The sequence below is a fragment of the Hippichthys cyanospilos genome, chromosome 21 (genome assembly GCF_059441005.1).
Source record: "Hippichthys cyanospilos isolate Australia breed blue-spotted pipefish chromosome 21, RoL_Hcya_1.0, whole genome shotgun sequence".
In the NCBI taxonomy this organism is placed as follows: Eukaryota; Metazoa; Chordata; class Actinopteri; order Syngnathiformes; family Syngnathidae; genus Hippichthys; species Hippichthys cyanospilos.
The window spans coordinates 6643328-6657623 of record NC_142389.1 but is presented as its reverse complement, the minus strand read 5'-3'; the positions used below and the strand labels follow the sequence as shown (position 1 = coordinate 6657623).

Sequence of the window (14296 nt, the reverse complement as noted above, 5' to 3'; positions counted from 1 at the left end):
CTTCACAAGCTATCATGCATACAGTGCAACAGAAACATGGGAACGTTGATGCATTTCCTTTTTCTTTTTTTTTTTTTTACCCTTTACCAAGTTGTACTGGCTGGAAAAAGAAACTATATAAATGATCCATGTCATCATAAAATGTGCGTGAATGATTTATAAAACTGCCTCAGGCAAAAGATTCAAATCCCTGCAGATTGACAGTGGTGAGTCTAATTGCAGAAGTTGGAACCAACAGATGGCAGAGGACCTTGAAAATATGTCAAATTAGTTGGAATGTGAGGAAAGGATAAATGATCAATAACATTGAATAAATATTGTCTCATCACAAACAATTCACTATGCATCTCAATACACAGGGTGTAATGCAATTTTAATAAACAGTCAGTTCATATTAAAGCGGAAAGATTTGACATATTGTGTAATCATTAGATAGAGGGGAAAAAAAAAACACACATAACCAGGCTTATATAGGGGAGATTTAATTTGGAGTCGACAAAAATATGAATTTTCAACAAAAATGTCCATTTTGGGATTTCTACAAAAATAAGCACTTGAAAGTTTCGACTTTCATTTCCCGGTAGCCAAAAAGGTTCAAATAGTATGCAAAATGTATGAAAATTAGGGATTAGTAGACTATGTGCACCGTTGAAAAATAAAATGTCAAATGGGATCTCAAAATTTTTAAAAATCGCTTTATTGAAATTGCTATAACTGTCAAATTTAAAACTAAAGGGGACCCCTGTGTTACAGCGACCCTGGCTCACGTTATTTTTATGTTGCAACGTGGAATACTGAGTTTTTTCATCCCCTATTTATGGTACTTTCCCTGTTTTGCGACAAAAACAACTGTCATGACCCTAGGGGCTTGGCTGTATTTGTGTTGTTTCGTCTCCATCTGCAGGCGTTTTTAGGCAATTACACTTATTTTCAGTTGCCGTCACTGCAACGCGTCACTACAATTCTGTTCTGCGATTGGTCAGCATCTCCTCACGGAAATGCTGGTCTGCTCTTGGTCGGCCTCACTCGTTTCAAAATGTCGGAACGGTAAAGCTTTGTTCGATTGTGAGTGCTTAGAAAATAGTATTTTACTGCTTAATTCAAAGTTGAAAGGGTTAGCCATGGGTCCCAAGATTGCTAGTGATGTTAAAGAGAGAAGTAAATGATGATTAATATGGAAACGATGCTGGAGATAATCAAAAAATACGAAGTTAGCCTTACTAGGGAATATGGGCATAACAAGCACCACTCAAAGGTAAATAAATCCGTTCTATATTTTTTATTTATCATGTTTTCTGATTGTATACATGTATATTATATACAAGCAGCACGTACTATACAATTTTTGTACCAATTTGTAATATGTATGTACAATTTTGATGTTTTTACCCGGGGTTCTAAACCCATTGGCTATTTAACATAGTAATTTGATCTCGTAACACGGGGGCGCACTGTACTCCCATGAATTATAGATCACTTTAAAAGAAATTTAGAGGAAGAATTAGAAAATAACATCTCTTTTGTGTCAGTCTTTGGTAGCACTGAGCACATAATGTGCAACTCACTACTGCGTGTGAGGCAAGTGTGTGTAAAGTCTTCCAGAGCAGAAAGTTTGACTTCATGTGGAAGCTGCTGCTACATTATTCATACTGGAACTGAGCGAGATGATAGGAGACTTGCAGTCAACTGTTAAGAGACAGCAAGACACATGGGATGTTGGGGAGGGAAGTTACATAGTGACAAGGGTAGGAAGTCGCACACATCCACATCGTGCTGGGTCGAGCACTACAAATATTTCCCTTGTCAATGCATAGTTCAAATAGCGTGGAAAAGTTGGGGGGATACCCATAGCACACAAACACGTGGCTAGTTTTCAAACGTGAAAATTGAATATATTTTGATGCAGACGCACAAAACGTTTTTTCATTTGGATGAAATATTTTTAATGTTGGTATAGTAATGCCCCTTTCTGGGTCCCGTAACAGAAAGGCAGTTGGGACATTAGCCTGCACAAGCCGGAGCATTAATCCGGCCCCGCGTGCTCTTGTTTGGCGCCGATGCAATTGGTTCTACAAGTGTTAAACGTAAACACAAGGTAAGTGTCACCTTTAATGCCCTCAAAGTGGAACGACAAATACAAGCTATTTAGAGACGTGGAAGAATAAGACTGGACAGAGTCAGACTGAAAATGCAACAGGCAATGCAATATTTTTAACAATATGCAACCATTGAAAAAGCCACAAGGAAGAGACATTTTATGTTCCTTTAAGATTGAGGCATCAAACATTATTTTTGGACTTTGGGAAGCCGCAGTCTGAGCAAAGGGAGTAGAAACCTAAGTCAATAGTAAGCGCTTTTGCATGCTGATTTATTATTTTCCTTTAGTCTATTCTGTTTTTGTGACCGCACGAGCATTTCTTTTGGACGTAAGATGAAACATCTCTCACTGTTTGCTTTATAGCGGCGGTCAGAACAAGATCTCAATTCAAATGCTGGAATGCTCGGACTCAATGCTATTATTATTAGCTCTTTTAAATGGGTCTTAAAATTTTCTTTATAGAAAAAGATAAGGACAGTGTACCCGGGCCACGTTGTGCTTCACTTTTTGCGGCTTTAGTGTTTTTGAAGTTTTTTTTTTTTTTAAAACACCACCACATTTCAGCTGTACCTACCGATAACATACTGCAATAACACTCACAAGTCTGAATAAGTTGAACAGCCTGTTAATACTCGATCTTGTTCAGACGCAAATGAAGGCACTGTTTAAAACTAAACTCGCCATTCTATATCAGTGCCTCTTAATTATATTTTGCAAAGCCCCCCGTAGAAAAGAGAAAACATCGTAAACAAAATTGTACAAGTATATCTAAAATTATCTTTTTTTAACATTGACAAATGGAAGCAATATAAATCAACTTTCAACAACTTTACTGTTTTTTTTACAGCATTTATACAGGTTACATACAGCTTAGTCTAAAACTGAAAAAAAAAATAACCAAGTGCATCAAAGTGTCAAACTTAAATAAAAAAAAAAAAAGTATTTTATTGCAATTATACTTCGTAGGATAAAAACAAAGCCTTTTTCCCTTTTTCCCTATATATATATATATATATATATATATATATATATATATATATATATATATATATATATATATATATATATATATATATATACATACAGAACCACAATTACAGGGAAAAAACTGATGTGTGAGAGCCAAAGTATGAGCTGTCTGGTAATCTATTGAGGGCAACAACGAAGAATAGTGTGTTCAAGGGCCACACAATTACAATGATTCCTCTCTTTTCCAAATATTCTGAATGGGGGCCGCAGAAATACTTCACACACACAAGCACATAGAGGGAGAGAGAGACCGCACAATCTTCAGAGATACAATTTCACTTACCCTAATTACAGTGGGCTGCCGCGTTCCTAATTTTGGCTTGCCAAAAACCCTTTACTTGCTCACATTGTTATTTACCACTTACAGGTCATGACACACGCATTTACAACTTGTTACGGGAAAAATACAGTGTTTATATGAGCCTCGTAGCATTTTAAATATAATGTTTCTATGCAATAATAGAGTATTAACTGTACTCTAGTGTTACTGTGAGGGGTGGTCAGTGCTTCTTCCATTTTGGTTCGATTCTTCCATTTATGGTTGCAAATGCATGTTTTACTTGACTTTTTAATTCAAAAGAAACACGAGTTCTAAATGTCAAGCCGCAGTTGTTGGTGGAGCAAGATCGACTTTGGTGACGTTCCAAGCGCTCTTGTTCTGTTCCACTAATCTGTCACTCTCATCCATGTGTTCTAATCTGCCTGTTATCACTTGCACATTCAGGTCTAAATTCAAATCTGGTACACGCTCTTCTTTTGCATTTTCTAAGTATCTCGGTCACCACACCAACACCCCCCCCCCCCCCCCCTTCCCCCCGCGCAGCTCATTTGCATTCACTGTACAACATATGCTTTTCTTCACTTTTCTTAGAGAATCGTCCAAAGTGACAAAAAACGAGGCCATCGGGCTGCGGCACAGCTTCTCTTGTGCTTCAATCTCTCCCACCTCGTCCTATTCCTGTTTTCCACCACGGTTTTTCAGTCATTGTCAACCTTGTGTCTCGGTTTATTCTTGCATTTTCTTAAAGTTGCTTGAGGAAACAAGGTTTCTTTTTTTTGCTTTTATTCGTAATATCTTTATCTTATGACTTGTTCCGTTTCTGCCTTCCTCGACTTGATGCCTGAGGTGCACGCGTCCTACCTCTATTTGTCTCTTTTCTATTACTTGTTCAGTTTTCGCAAATCTCATCCATAATCCATGAACGCACATACATGCACACGCACACAAATTTGGACACATACTCACATCCCAGCTCTTGTTGCCCAAGTATTTTCTTTCAGCTTTTTGTCAAAATTAATGAATGTTTATGTCAACATTGAAACTCCCGCTTCTAGATAAAGCTTTGCAATGTTATCCTCCTAACTGGTGCACCACCAAAAAAACCTTAAATTAATACCATATATTACCATACCATACCATACCATACCATATATATATATATATATATATATATATATATATATATATATATATATATATATATATATATATATATATATATATAGTCTGAGTCTGAGCTATATTAGCATCCTCATTCCCCGCCCTTTTCTACCCCTCCCACTTGTCCGTTTGGCAGTCTTGTCCCAGTCCCTCCAGGCTAATCTGCCGCCGGAGCAGATGCATCCGCTCATTAACCTGGTACCACCTTCTAAGAACCTCATTAACTGTGACACATGGACAAAAGCTCATGGCAAGAATAGCAGTGATTATACGGATGCGTTTGCTAGTTTTTGATAGATAGCTCATCAGAAGAAGAAAGAAGAAGAAGTCTATAGACCAAGAAAGGGACTTGTACCCTTGGGGTACAATGGCTGCAATGACATGTTCATCAAAATAGATTGAGGGCTATAATTTAACATATTGCATTTGATCAATGTCGCTGTCAATCAACAGTGAAATGAATGTAAAATGACATGCGCGCAACACCTTCACACTTTTCCTCCCTTTGCACACATCCCTCACCCACTCTGTTTCACGAGGAGTCACACCAGCGAGTGCCAAAAAGAAGTCCTTCAGACATTTCTGTATTTCCTTCATGTCACATCGCCTCCGCCATTCACGCGTCGACGGAACACCACACGGGACAGGCACAAGTCCCGCCAGTGTTCTTCTGTGCGCTTCATCCCAACACCGTTGCAGTGTCTCACTGAGCTCGCTGGAATAAATGAGCTCATTCATTGCACTTGAAGCAGTTTCATCACTTTGCTGCCCACCCCCAAAGTAAACAAGCCTAAAGAAGGAGTGCGGTAGGAGACATCGACTAACTGCCGTTTCAAGGTCAGTTGTGTTTGCACGCCGCAGATGCTGGATCGGGATGGAGTCCGATCCATTTCAAAATGGCCGTATTGGATCCGACTCCGAAGCCCAAAAGAAATCATGTATCTTCAGCACAAAGTTGTTGAAAAGCGAACGTGGCGTTTGTAAACGTAAATATCAAGCAAATTACTTATGAGTCTTTTGATCCAATATTGACATTGGATTTCAGTTGGGATTCAATACAATTGGATTATATCTCTCGAGAACTCAAATCTCCGCCGATAGACAGAAGTATCGGCTGCAATATCGCATTTGTATTCGGAGTGAAAATGTTTTCCTCGTAATAGAAACTACTTTTAGAGTAAGAATAGTATCAGTCAAAGGTTAAGGCTAATATCGATATGAAAAAGTAGTATCAAGCCATTCCGACTGTTGATTTGTCGTCAAGTACCAATAAAGCAGCACGGACGTCAAAAGTTCAAAAAAATAAAACAGCAAAACCATTGATTGATGACAATTATGACAAAAGTCTTACCTCTCATATTCCAAGTTGTCGTGGTCACAACGGGCATCTTTATGCTTTTCCCAGTCCTTCCCGTGACGGCACGTGGTTAAGGACACAATGTCCTTCCCGTTGTGAATGTGATGGAGAGCGTTTCGGGTATCCGACCCGATGCCCGTCAGATAGCGCTTCCCTTTGAACATCAGCAGGTACTTCCTCCGAGGCGGCGTGGTGTTCCTGACCAACCAGCCTCGTTCTCCGCCTTTCTGCGGGTGGTCTTTTGAAAAGAGCGGGATGGAGATGTCAAAACCGGGTCTGAAATGTTCCGTGTTGAGGCTGGCTCTGGCTAAGATGGCCTGGCCTATGTTGAAACCCAGGTCCTCTGTGTAGTTGGGCCAGGTGCCCGAATAAAGGTTGAAGATCAGGTGATTGCGCCCATCGTTCCAAAGAGGGTAACCGCGAATACGTTCGTCCACGTTGGGCACAAACTGTCCTGACAGCTGGTCCCTGTCCAGGGTGTCGATCCCGAGCACAAACAAGCAGGCTTCACGCGGATCCGAAGTGTAGTAACGCGACTCGGCTATGGATGTCAAGATCTTTTTGTAGCTTTCCGAAACGTGCTCGTTTTTTTCCGTCGGATATACGTACACCCTGAAGCCCTCCCTTCCTTTACGCCGACACCTGGAAAAGTCAAAACAAGTCTCCATGCGGCAGTGGCTGTCCTTGTAAATAACCGACCACGCTTGCCGCCGTTGTCGGGGCGCCTCGGACGTGCCGGGGTCTGTCTGGAGCTCGTTCAGGTGAGCGTAGCAGGGCAGTAAGGCCCGGTCGGTCCAGTTGGGCCAGGGGCGCGTTACCTCGCCCTGCTGGCCCGTCAGCATCCGGAACAGACGTACAGGTAGCCGGACTCCCCTACCGAAGTAAAAGAGAACCAGCCAGCAGAACGTACACAAGCCCAGCAGAACATATTTCTTACGCGCCTGCATGGGGGCTTGTCGCAATCGTTTTTTTTTTTTGTCTCTCTAGTCTATCGCTCGCTTTCTTTTTTGTCTCCTTTGCCCCTCAGCTTTGGAAGCCTCACAGGGGCACGAGCCAAAATAGTGACTTCTAACAAGGAGCTTCCAAAGGAGGGCAATGCGTTAACAAGGACATCACCGCCTCCTCCAAGTGTGGCCCGGTCCACGTTGCCATTTAGGATGACACAATCCAAGTTACCGTCTCCCCTCCGTTAGTCTTTGAGTGTCTCTCCCATTTGGCGTCAACTCTCAGATGCCAGTATTCTTCTCTAGTCTGGATTGTGGAATGCGCAGCCTCTGCCCACGCCGTGTGCATTTCTTCTCCGACGCGGTCCGCTCGACAGGAATGAAGGGCGATTTCTTCACTCTCTCCGGCCAAGCTCGCTGCCTCATGGTGCCTGGCGCAACTGCTGTCGGCAGGCCCCTCCTTTGGAGAAGCAAACAAACAAGAATACTGATCAGTACGCAGCAAGTCGCCACCAAACAGAGACCTTTTCATTTGTTCAACAGAACCTCGCGTTTAAGTCGAAGGAAATCAAATGACAACCGCGGAGACAGCAATAAAATAATGATCCAGCATGCAAATGTAAAATTAAAAGGAGCGTCCAGTTCGTTTTTCAGCTACAGCTGAGTTTTCCTTTTACTGAATAGTTTACTGAAATGTCTCTACAAATCGTGATAGTGGAAATGCATTTCTATTTAGCAGCAGCAGCATCTACAAACTGTCCTTGAGTATTTTATTGCCAAAACAAAACAGCCAAAGGAAAAAAGATTGCATCTTCATGCCATTCAAATCTCGCAATATGCCATTGTACAACTTTTCATTATTAGGTTGTATGCAATGTAATAAATAACTTAAAAAGGATGTTTGGAATGTTTTCGACCCATGTCAACCCAAAGTATATTTTAAAGCCCAAATTGCAGTAAATTTAAATGCAGTATCCACAGAATTCCTTGGGAAAAGAAAAAAAAATCTCGATGGCATCTGCCCTATATTTTTGAATCTAAAACATGCAAATGGGATTTTGAATTCAACATAAAAAATACATCTAGTATGTACTGGTATTTATTAAAAATACAATCAGCGTCTTTTCCATTTTTCCTGTAGTTGCAACTGGCTTTTCCATTTGTGCTTTAAAATGTGGTTTTAACTACTACCCTCCATGGCACAGACCGGAGTAAACGTGACGTCGGGAAATATGAAAGAAAAGAAGGGAACCTCTATTCGCTTCATCTTTTCTGTTAAATTCTTAACGGTCAACATTTTTTGTCAATGCGCTGTACTCTTTATGTACAGTATGTGTGTGAGTGTGTGTGTTTTGGGGGGCTCACAGTAGAGGACAGTGTTCCCGCTGCCAGCTTCCACACAAAGGCAGCTTTCAGGACTCACCTGCCTACGTCCTCTACCACTCGTTCACATTCCTCATTACTCCGGCCAAGAAATGATGGCGGCCACACCGTGTGAGCAACTTGGTTAAATAATACCTTGTTTGATATGAATGAAGCCGCTATTGCCAACAACGGTCGTGAACACTCCGGATAACAATTTGATACGTTTGACTTTTTTTGTATCGACAGGGCATTGAACCCTTGTGCGGTATTCTGATTATTTTTAGGTCATTTTCTTCCATGCATTTCTTGTGGTATTTTAGCCAAAGAATGGCGCGATAATTCAGTTGTGCAATGTTGAACATTGACATGTCGTCACCATCAGGGTGAAATTTCAGCTTCAGTGTCTTCTTTCAATGCTTCACTTTGATGGGAAATCCCTTTGACGAAATTAGATTATCCGTGTACTGTATTTTCCGCACTATAAAGCACACCGGCTTATAAGGCGCACCCTCAATTAATGACATGTTTTAAAACGTTTTCCATATATAAGGCGCACTGGATTATAAGGCGCACCCCAGTCAATGACATATTTTAAAACTTTTTCAATCACAATATGGTAATACTCAAAGTAATAACAATAATAACTCAAATAATAATTCTAAACTCTCAATAGCATAATAACTCAATGTCAATATGACCGAACTTGTTCAACTGTAAACACACAAAAGAAACAGGTAAAGCTTACTTTATCACGTCACTCCCCATCTACGAATCCCAATCTCAATATTGATCCATATATAAGGCGCACCTGATTATAATGCGCATCATCAGCTTCTTTTTTTTTTTTTTAATTAAGGCTTTTAGGTGCGCCTTATAGTGCGGAAAATACGGTAACTTGCTTCCATGTGTGACTTTTTCATAAATAGCACTCAGAGCTACAAATACTACGATACTATACTATAGCCTTGATATTTGTATGTATGCGGTGGAATTCATTATAGAAGTATCAATACTTCTGCTAAAGTACTGGAAAGTATTCAAAAAGATGTTTACCTTTGAATGAGGTTTATTTATATTATTTATAGACCCTGTTCGTTATACTTAATGCATTTGAAATAGAAAACTGTCCCTCCCTCTTCTGTGATCTTTCAAACGCAGCTATGGCTTTGGCATAGCTGTCATTTCTGATATATTTTCAGCGACTGCTGTTCCATATTTGTTGACGCACATAAACAAGTCAAACAAAACACAGTGTTTAGCCCCTTTGAAGTTTAAGTGGGTGTGGTGCTCAATTCGGCACACAAGTCGGGATGGAAATATATTGTTAAGTGGTGAATTTCTGTGCAACGCAAACACTACATTGCAATGTGTTATTTGACTTTCGGTAATATTTTTTTCTCTATCAACAGTTAACACATTGATGTCTCATGTACTTCATCTATTTTACATGATACATGCGGCAGCCTCATAGCGACTTCCTCGGAGCTACAAATTAGCGAGGACAGACGCACTTTTGAATGGCCGCAAGTACCTGGCTCTAAGTAGCGGCAGAGGTCTGCGGGTTACACATCAATCACGCACCATTATGGTGGCGACAAGCACTGGAGGACAAGCCACGAGGCTCAATAAATTGCGCAGAGGCGTCAAGGTGGAGAGAAGCGGTTCAAGGTGAGGTGAGCGCTGGTGCGGGAATTGTACATTTTGTCATAGGGTGAATCCCAATAAGCCAATAAAATTATTCATATGTAATATGTATTCCTGAATTACATGGTAATGCAATGCTTCTTGTCTTCATGTGACATGGGTGGAGAATAGTGAATGCGGTACATGATGAATATTTCACAGGTGGAGGGTGGATCCAATCTCTTTTTTTTTATCTTGACCTTCAGGGCTACAATTTTCCAATTGCATTTCAAGAGGATTGTTTTTATCCTGGTTTCGGGCTTCTTTTGTGTTTACATGGTTTCTGCAAGTGTTGTGCAGATTAGCAGAGACCTTTGCAGTGAGAGACAAAGATCGATAGATGGATAGACAGATCGAAAGATGGACCCATGGACGGCTAGATGGTTTTCACTTCACTTGGTGTGCCTCATCAGGGTTAATTAATAAAATTTCTGGTGTTATGAATGAGGTTGGGACCATCAATTGTGTGGTGCAAGACGTCAAGTTACACCACTGAAACCGCAATTTGAACAGCAGTTAAAATTCAAATATATTATGGACAAAATTAAAACTGTGCTCAATCGGCTTATATTAGGTAAGAATTAGTCAAGGTTGTCAGCTACCCTCCATAAAAAACATATTTTATGTGGATTTTAATTATTATTATTATTCCTATTTTAAAAGAGGATAATTCTCAACCATGGCAGTGAAAGAGTTAATGACGTTAAAAATTTAACAGCCTATATCTTTGTAATATTTAGTTTATATATATATATATATATATATATATATATATATATATATATATATATATATATATATATATATATATATATATATATATATATATATATATATGTATATTTATTTATTTATATATATATATTTATTTATTTATTTATTTATTTTGATGAACCATCAAAATAATGTGACTTCTAATGCAATGAAAACATAAGACGTATACGGTACAGCCAATTGAGCACTGTAGTATTAACTGTGACCATTGGATGGCAGTGTTTCCACACATATAACAAAGCTATTACCTACATGCAATTTTAAGAATTGGAAATCATTCCGTCATATGATACCACCCATATTAACTCGACATAGCACACAATATTCTGTTGGCCCTGAAAGACGATTGAGAAAGATGAAAGAGTTTTCCTTTTCCGATAACGCTTGTCACTGAAAGAGTTAAATGTATTCCTCTTGACACAAAAGAAAACCAAAAAAATGCTTGCATCAACTTCCCTAATTACACCCACTGTGAACTGAAAATTGACCTTAAACCCAAGGTGATTTTTGGTGTACCCCCAGCGATTACACATGTATGTGGTTTCACAGTTATAAGGCCCCCCCGAGCGCCACCATGGCAACGATGCGGTCCTCTCTGAAACATGTTTGACAGCCCTGCCTCAGACACTCTATCTCAGTGATGGAAGCCTACCGTGGCAGTCCTAAATCTTGAGCGGTTACACCTAAAATCAGCTTGACTCATACCATTGTTAAACAGCAGCAAGTATTTAGGTGACTTTGTGTTGGCCGAGTGTGTGTTCAAACTCAATCCCAACACACATCTGGCGCCGTGTTTTAACTGGCTAAGATCTGCCGACGTATTACTTCGGCGAAATGAGGTGTACTGAGGAAAAACACAAATCTTGCGGCGAGGCCCGGCTAAAATTAAACACTATGATTAAAGGCCTCAGATGTGACGGTAGCGCGGGGAGCTAAAGGGGAGCTGGACTGAGCCGAGTAATTGCAGAGGTGCCCAAATTGGTAGCCTACTGTATGTAAATCCTCAACAGAATATGTCACAAGTAAGATCAAAAGAATTCATGCGGATTACTGAGTAAAAACGTTCTATATATGCATCCTCTTAAGGAGAAAATGCTTTTGTATTGGTTGATATCAAACGTTTACAAACTCCATATTTTCTTTCAGTTTTCATTTGAACTCGTGATATTTCTATTACTAATTACTACTCTGAAAAGTTCACATGATGTTCAAGTCAAGCCACAACTGTTCCCCCTGCAGTGCTTATCCAAGTTTTGTACACGCTGAGGTTGATGAATTAAGTCTAAACAATATGCTGCACTTCAACGCCACGAGGGCTAATTAACGCAGCGCAGATGAGCAGAAACAAAGAATCTTGAGGATGCCTCCGCCGCCTGAGTGAAACGGTCGATACTGCTAACACACCAGCTGAATCTGAGTAACTGACAACCACCTCAGAGCATGCGCCGAATATAAAAGCCGAGAATATACACAGTGTCCGGTTGGTCAACGAGTCCAACAGCTCCAAGCGGATTTCATCAAACATTCAGCTCATCTCATCCGTGAAGCCTGGCACGCAACCATAATTAGATCGACCTCCAAACAATCGGACCTTGACATTGATACGGTCAACACCTGGTGAAGATAAGAAAATATACAAAGATTTGATTGACTCGGAGAACATCCTGTGCAATGACAAAAAAAAAAAAGTAGTACTGTTCTCACCTGAGTGGCCAGTCAATCTGTCAATCAGGGCACTCCTACAAGATTATGTGCAGCCAAGACATGGAAACATTAAGTCTTAACAGTACGATTACTCTATAAGGTTTAATAATTTAAGATTTAAGTAAATATGTGTACTGCATTGATATTTCTCTTAAACATGTAAAGGATAAAAACTTCACATTTGAAAAATTCAGGTACCCACACACACATGCATGAATATTCCGTGTGGGGGGGGGGGGGGGGGGGGGGGGTGATGCGACTTCAGTTTTTCACTTATCGCGGGGGAGTTTTGGTCCCCATTAACCACGACAAACAAGGGATTACTGTCCTGTATGCTTTTTTGGAGGCTTTATACAGGTTACAGGTTAGTCTAAAACTGAAATAAATTACCAAGTGCGTCACAGTGCCTGAAATAACAAAAGAAAATGATGCCAATCCTTTTTTAATGCACTCACACTTCACATGACAAAAACAAAGCCCCCGCCCGACATTCCTTCGAGCGGCCCCCCACCCCCCACGTGCCCCGCCCCAATATTTGAGAAATCCTGCATTAGAAAGAAAAAGGTCCACCTTCCTTTGCATGGATTATGGTATCTTTAAAGCTTTCAATTTCTGTCTGAACATGATCTTAAACATGCAGATCACACATGGGAGCCACTGAGGCTCAAAGCAATAGAAAGATTCATTTTTGCAATATAAATAGCGAGCGCCATCTATATCGGTGAACACCTGGACGAGAGCCAATCCCCTTCTTTGCACAAGGGGGTGTTACAAAACATCATATGGACGTAAAATTCCCATTGATGAAGAGCTGCCACATCCAAAGCGACATCTCATCAATCAGAGGGAATCCGTGCACCGCTTGCTGTCGGGATCCGCCTTCCCACGAGAGCCCCGCCACAGCATCCCAGATAATGACAACACTTTATTCCAGGGAAGTCTTTCCTCATCAAAAACACACAACAAGCGAGTTTTTATCCATTGCCAAATATAATTACGGCATATTGTCTGTTACTTTGGGAGACAAACTGAATGAAAAGCACTTCTCTTTAATATCCAATCTTTGCTTTAAGATGGAGAATTCGGTATAATGAAAAACTTTAAACGTCACATAAAACCTTGCAGAATTATAGACTCCATATATTCACGACACACAACATTAGATACGCTTTATCCAATTCAAAATAATCCCAAACTAAGTATCAATAAGATAAGAATGAGCACAAGCTGTTAATAATAATATTACGTGCTGCACCATACTGAGAAGTCCTTCATATTATTTTAACTACACAGGAGCGACAAAATCTTAAGGACCCGTCTTAGTATGCCGTAGTGCAATTCTATACTACTAGAAAGCATAGATTTGAAATAAATAAGGGGGTCAACCAGAAAGGCATGTAGACAACCACTCTGTGACATTTGGCACCTTCACCATTCCGACGTATCCGATGCAGACAGCCATAAATTTGAAGCTTCACACACCCTTTTACCTTTCAACACAGTTTTTTTTCTATTTTTGTCAGTTAAGGGATACCCTTGTTTAACACATACAATGCTCACAGCATTACATTTGAAACTCTTTGATAGCCTAATAATTTTTTATAAGATCAAAATTTAGAAAGACAGATGATTGTTTTTATTCAAAATAAGACATTTGCAATGAAATCGTTCAACTTGCCTGTTTTGTGACGTTACTGGAACCAGGAACATGTTTTTCATCAAAATTATGTCCATTTTTTTAATGATAAACACATGGGAATTTACATTTTCTTATTTTCTAATCCAACTCATTGACTATTCTGAATAATCAACTGACAAATTGATTATTGAAACAATAGTTTGCAATGTGTGTGCCAAGGGTTGAAGGAATATGTCTTAGAAAAGACTATAACACATTAAGT

General features: G+C 39.9%; 1 protein-coding gene across 1 annotated transcript in view; it reads right to left on the bottom strand.

Annotated features, from left to right (window-relative positions):
• The window catches only part of ext1c (exostoses (multiple) 1c), a 68430-nt gene that overhangs the window by 52295 nt on the left and 1839 nt on the right, over positions 1–14296 (bottom strand). The window contains exon 2 of the mRNA XM_088404440.1: positions 5920–7329. Coding sequence (XP_088260566.1) covers positions 5920–6872 — 953 coding nt within the window. The 5' untranslated portion in view covers positions 6873–7329. The remainder of the gene's footprint in view (positions 1–5919; positions 7330–14296) is intronic.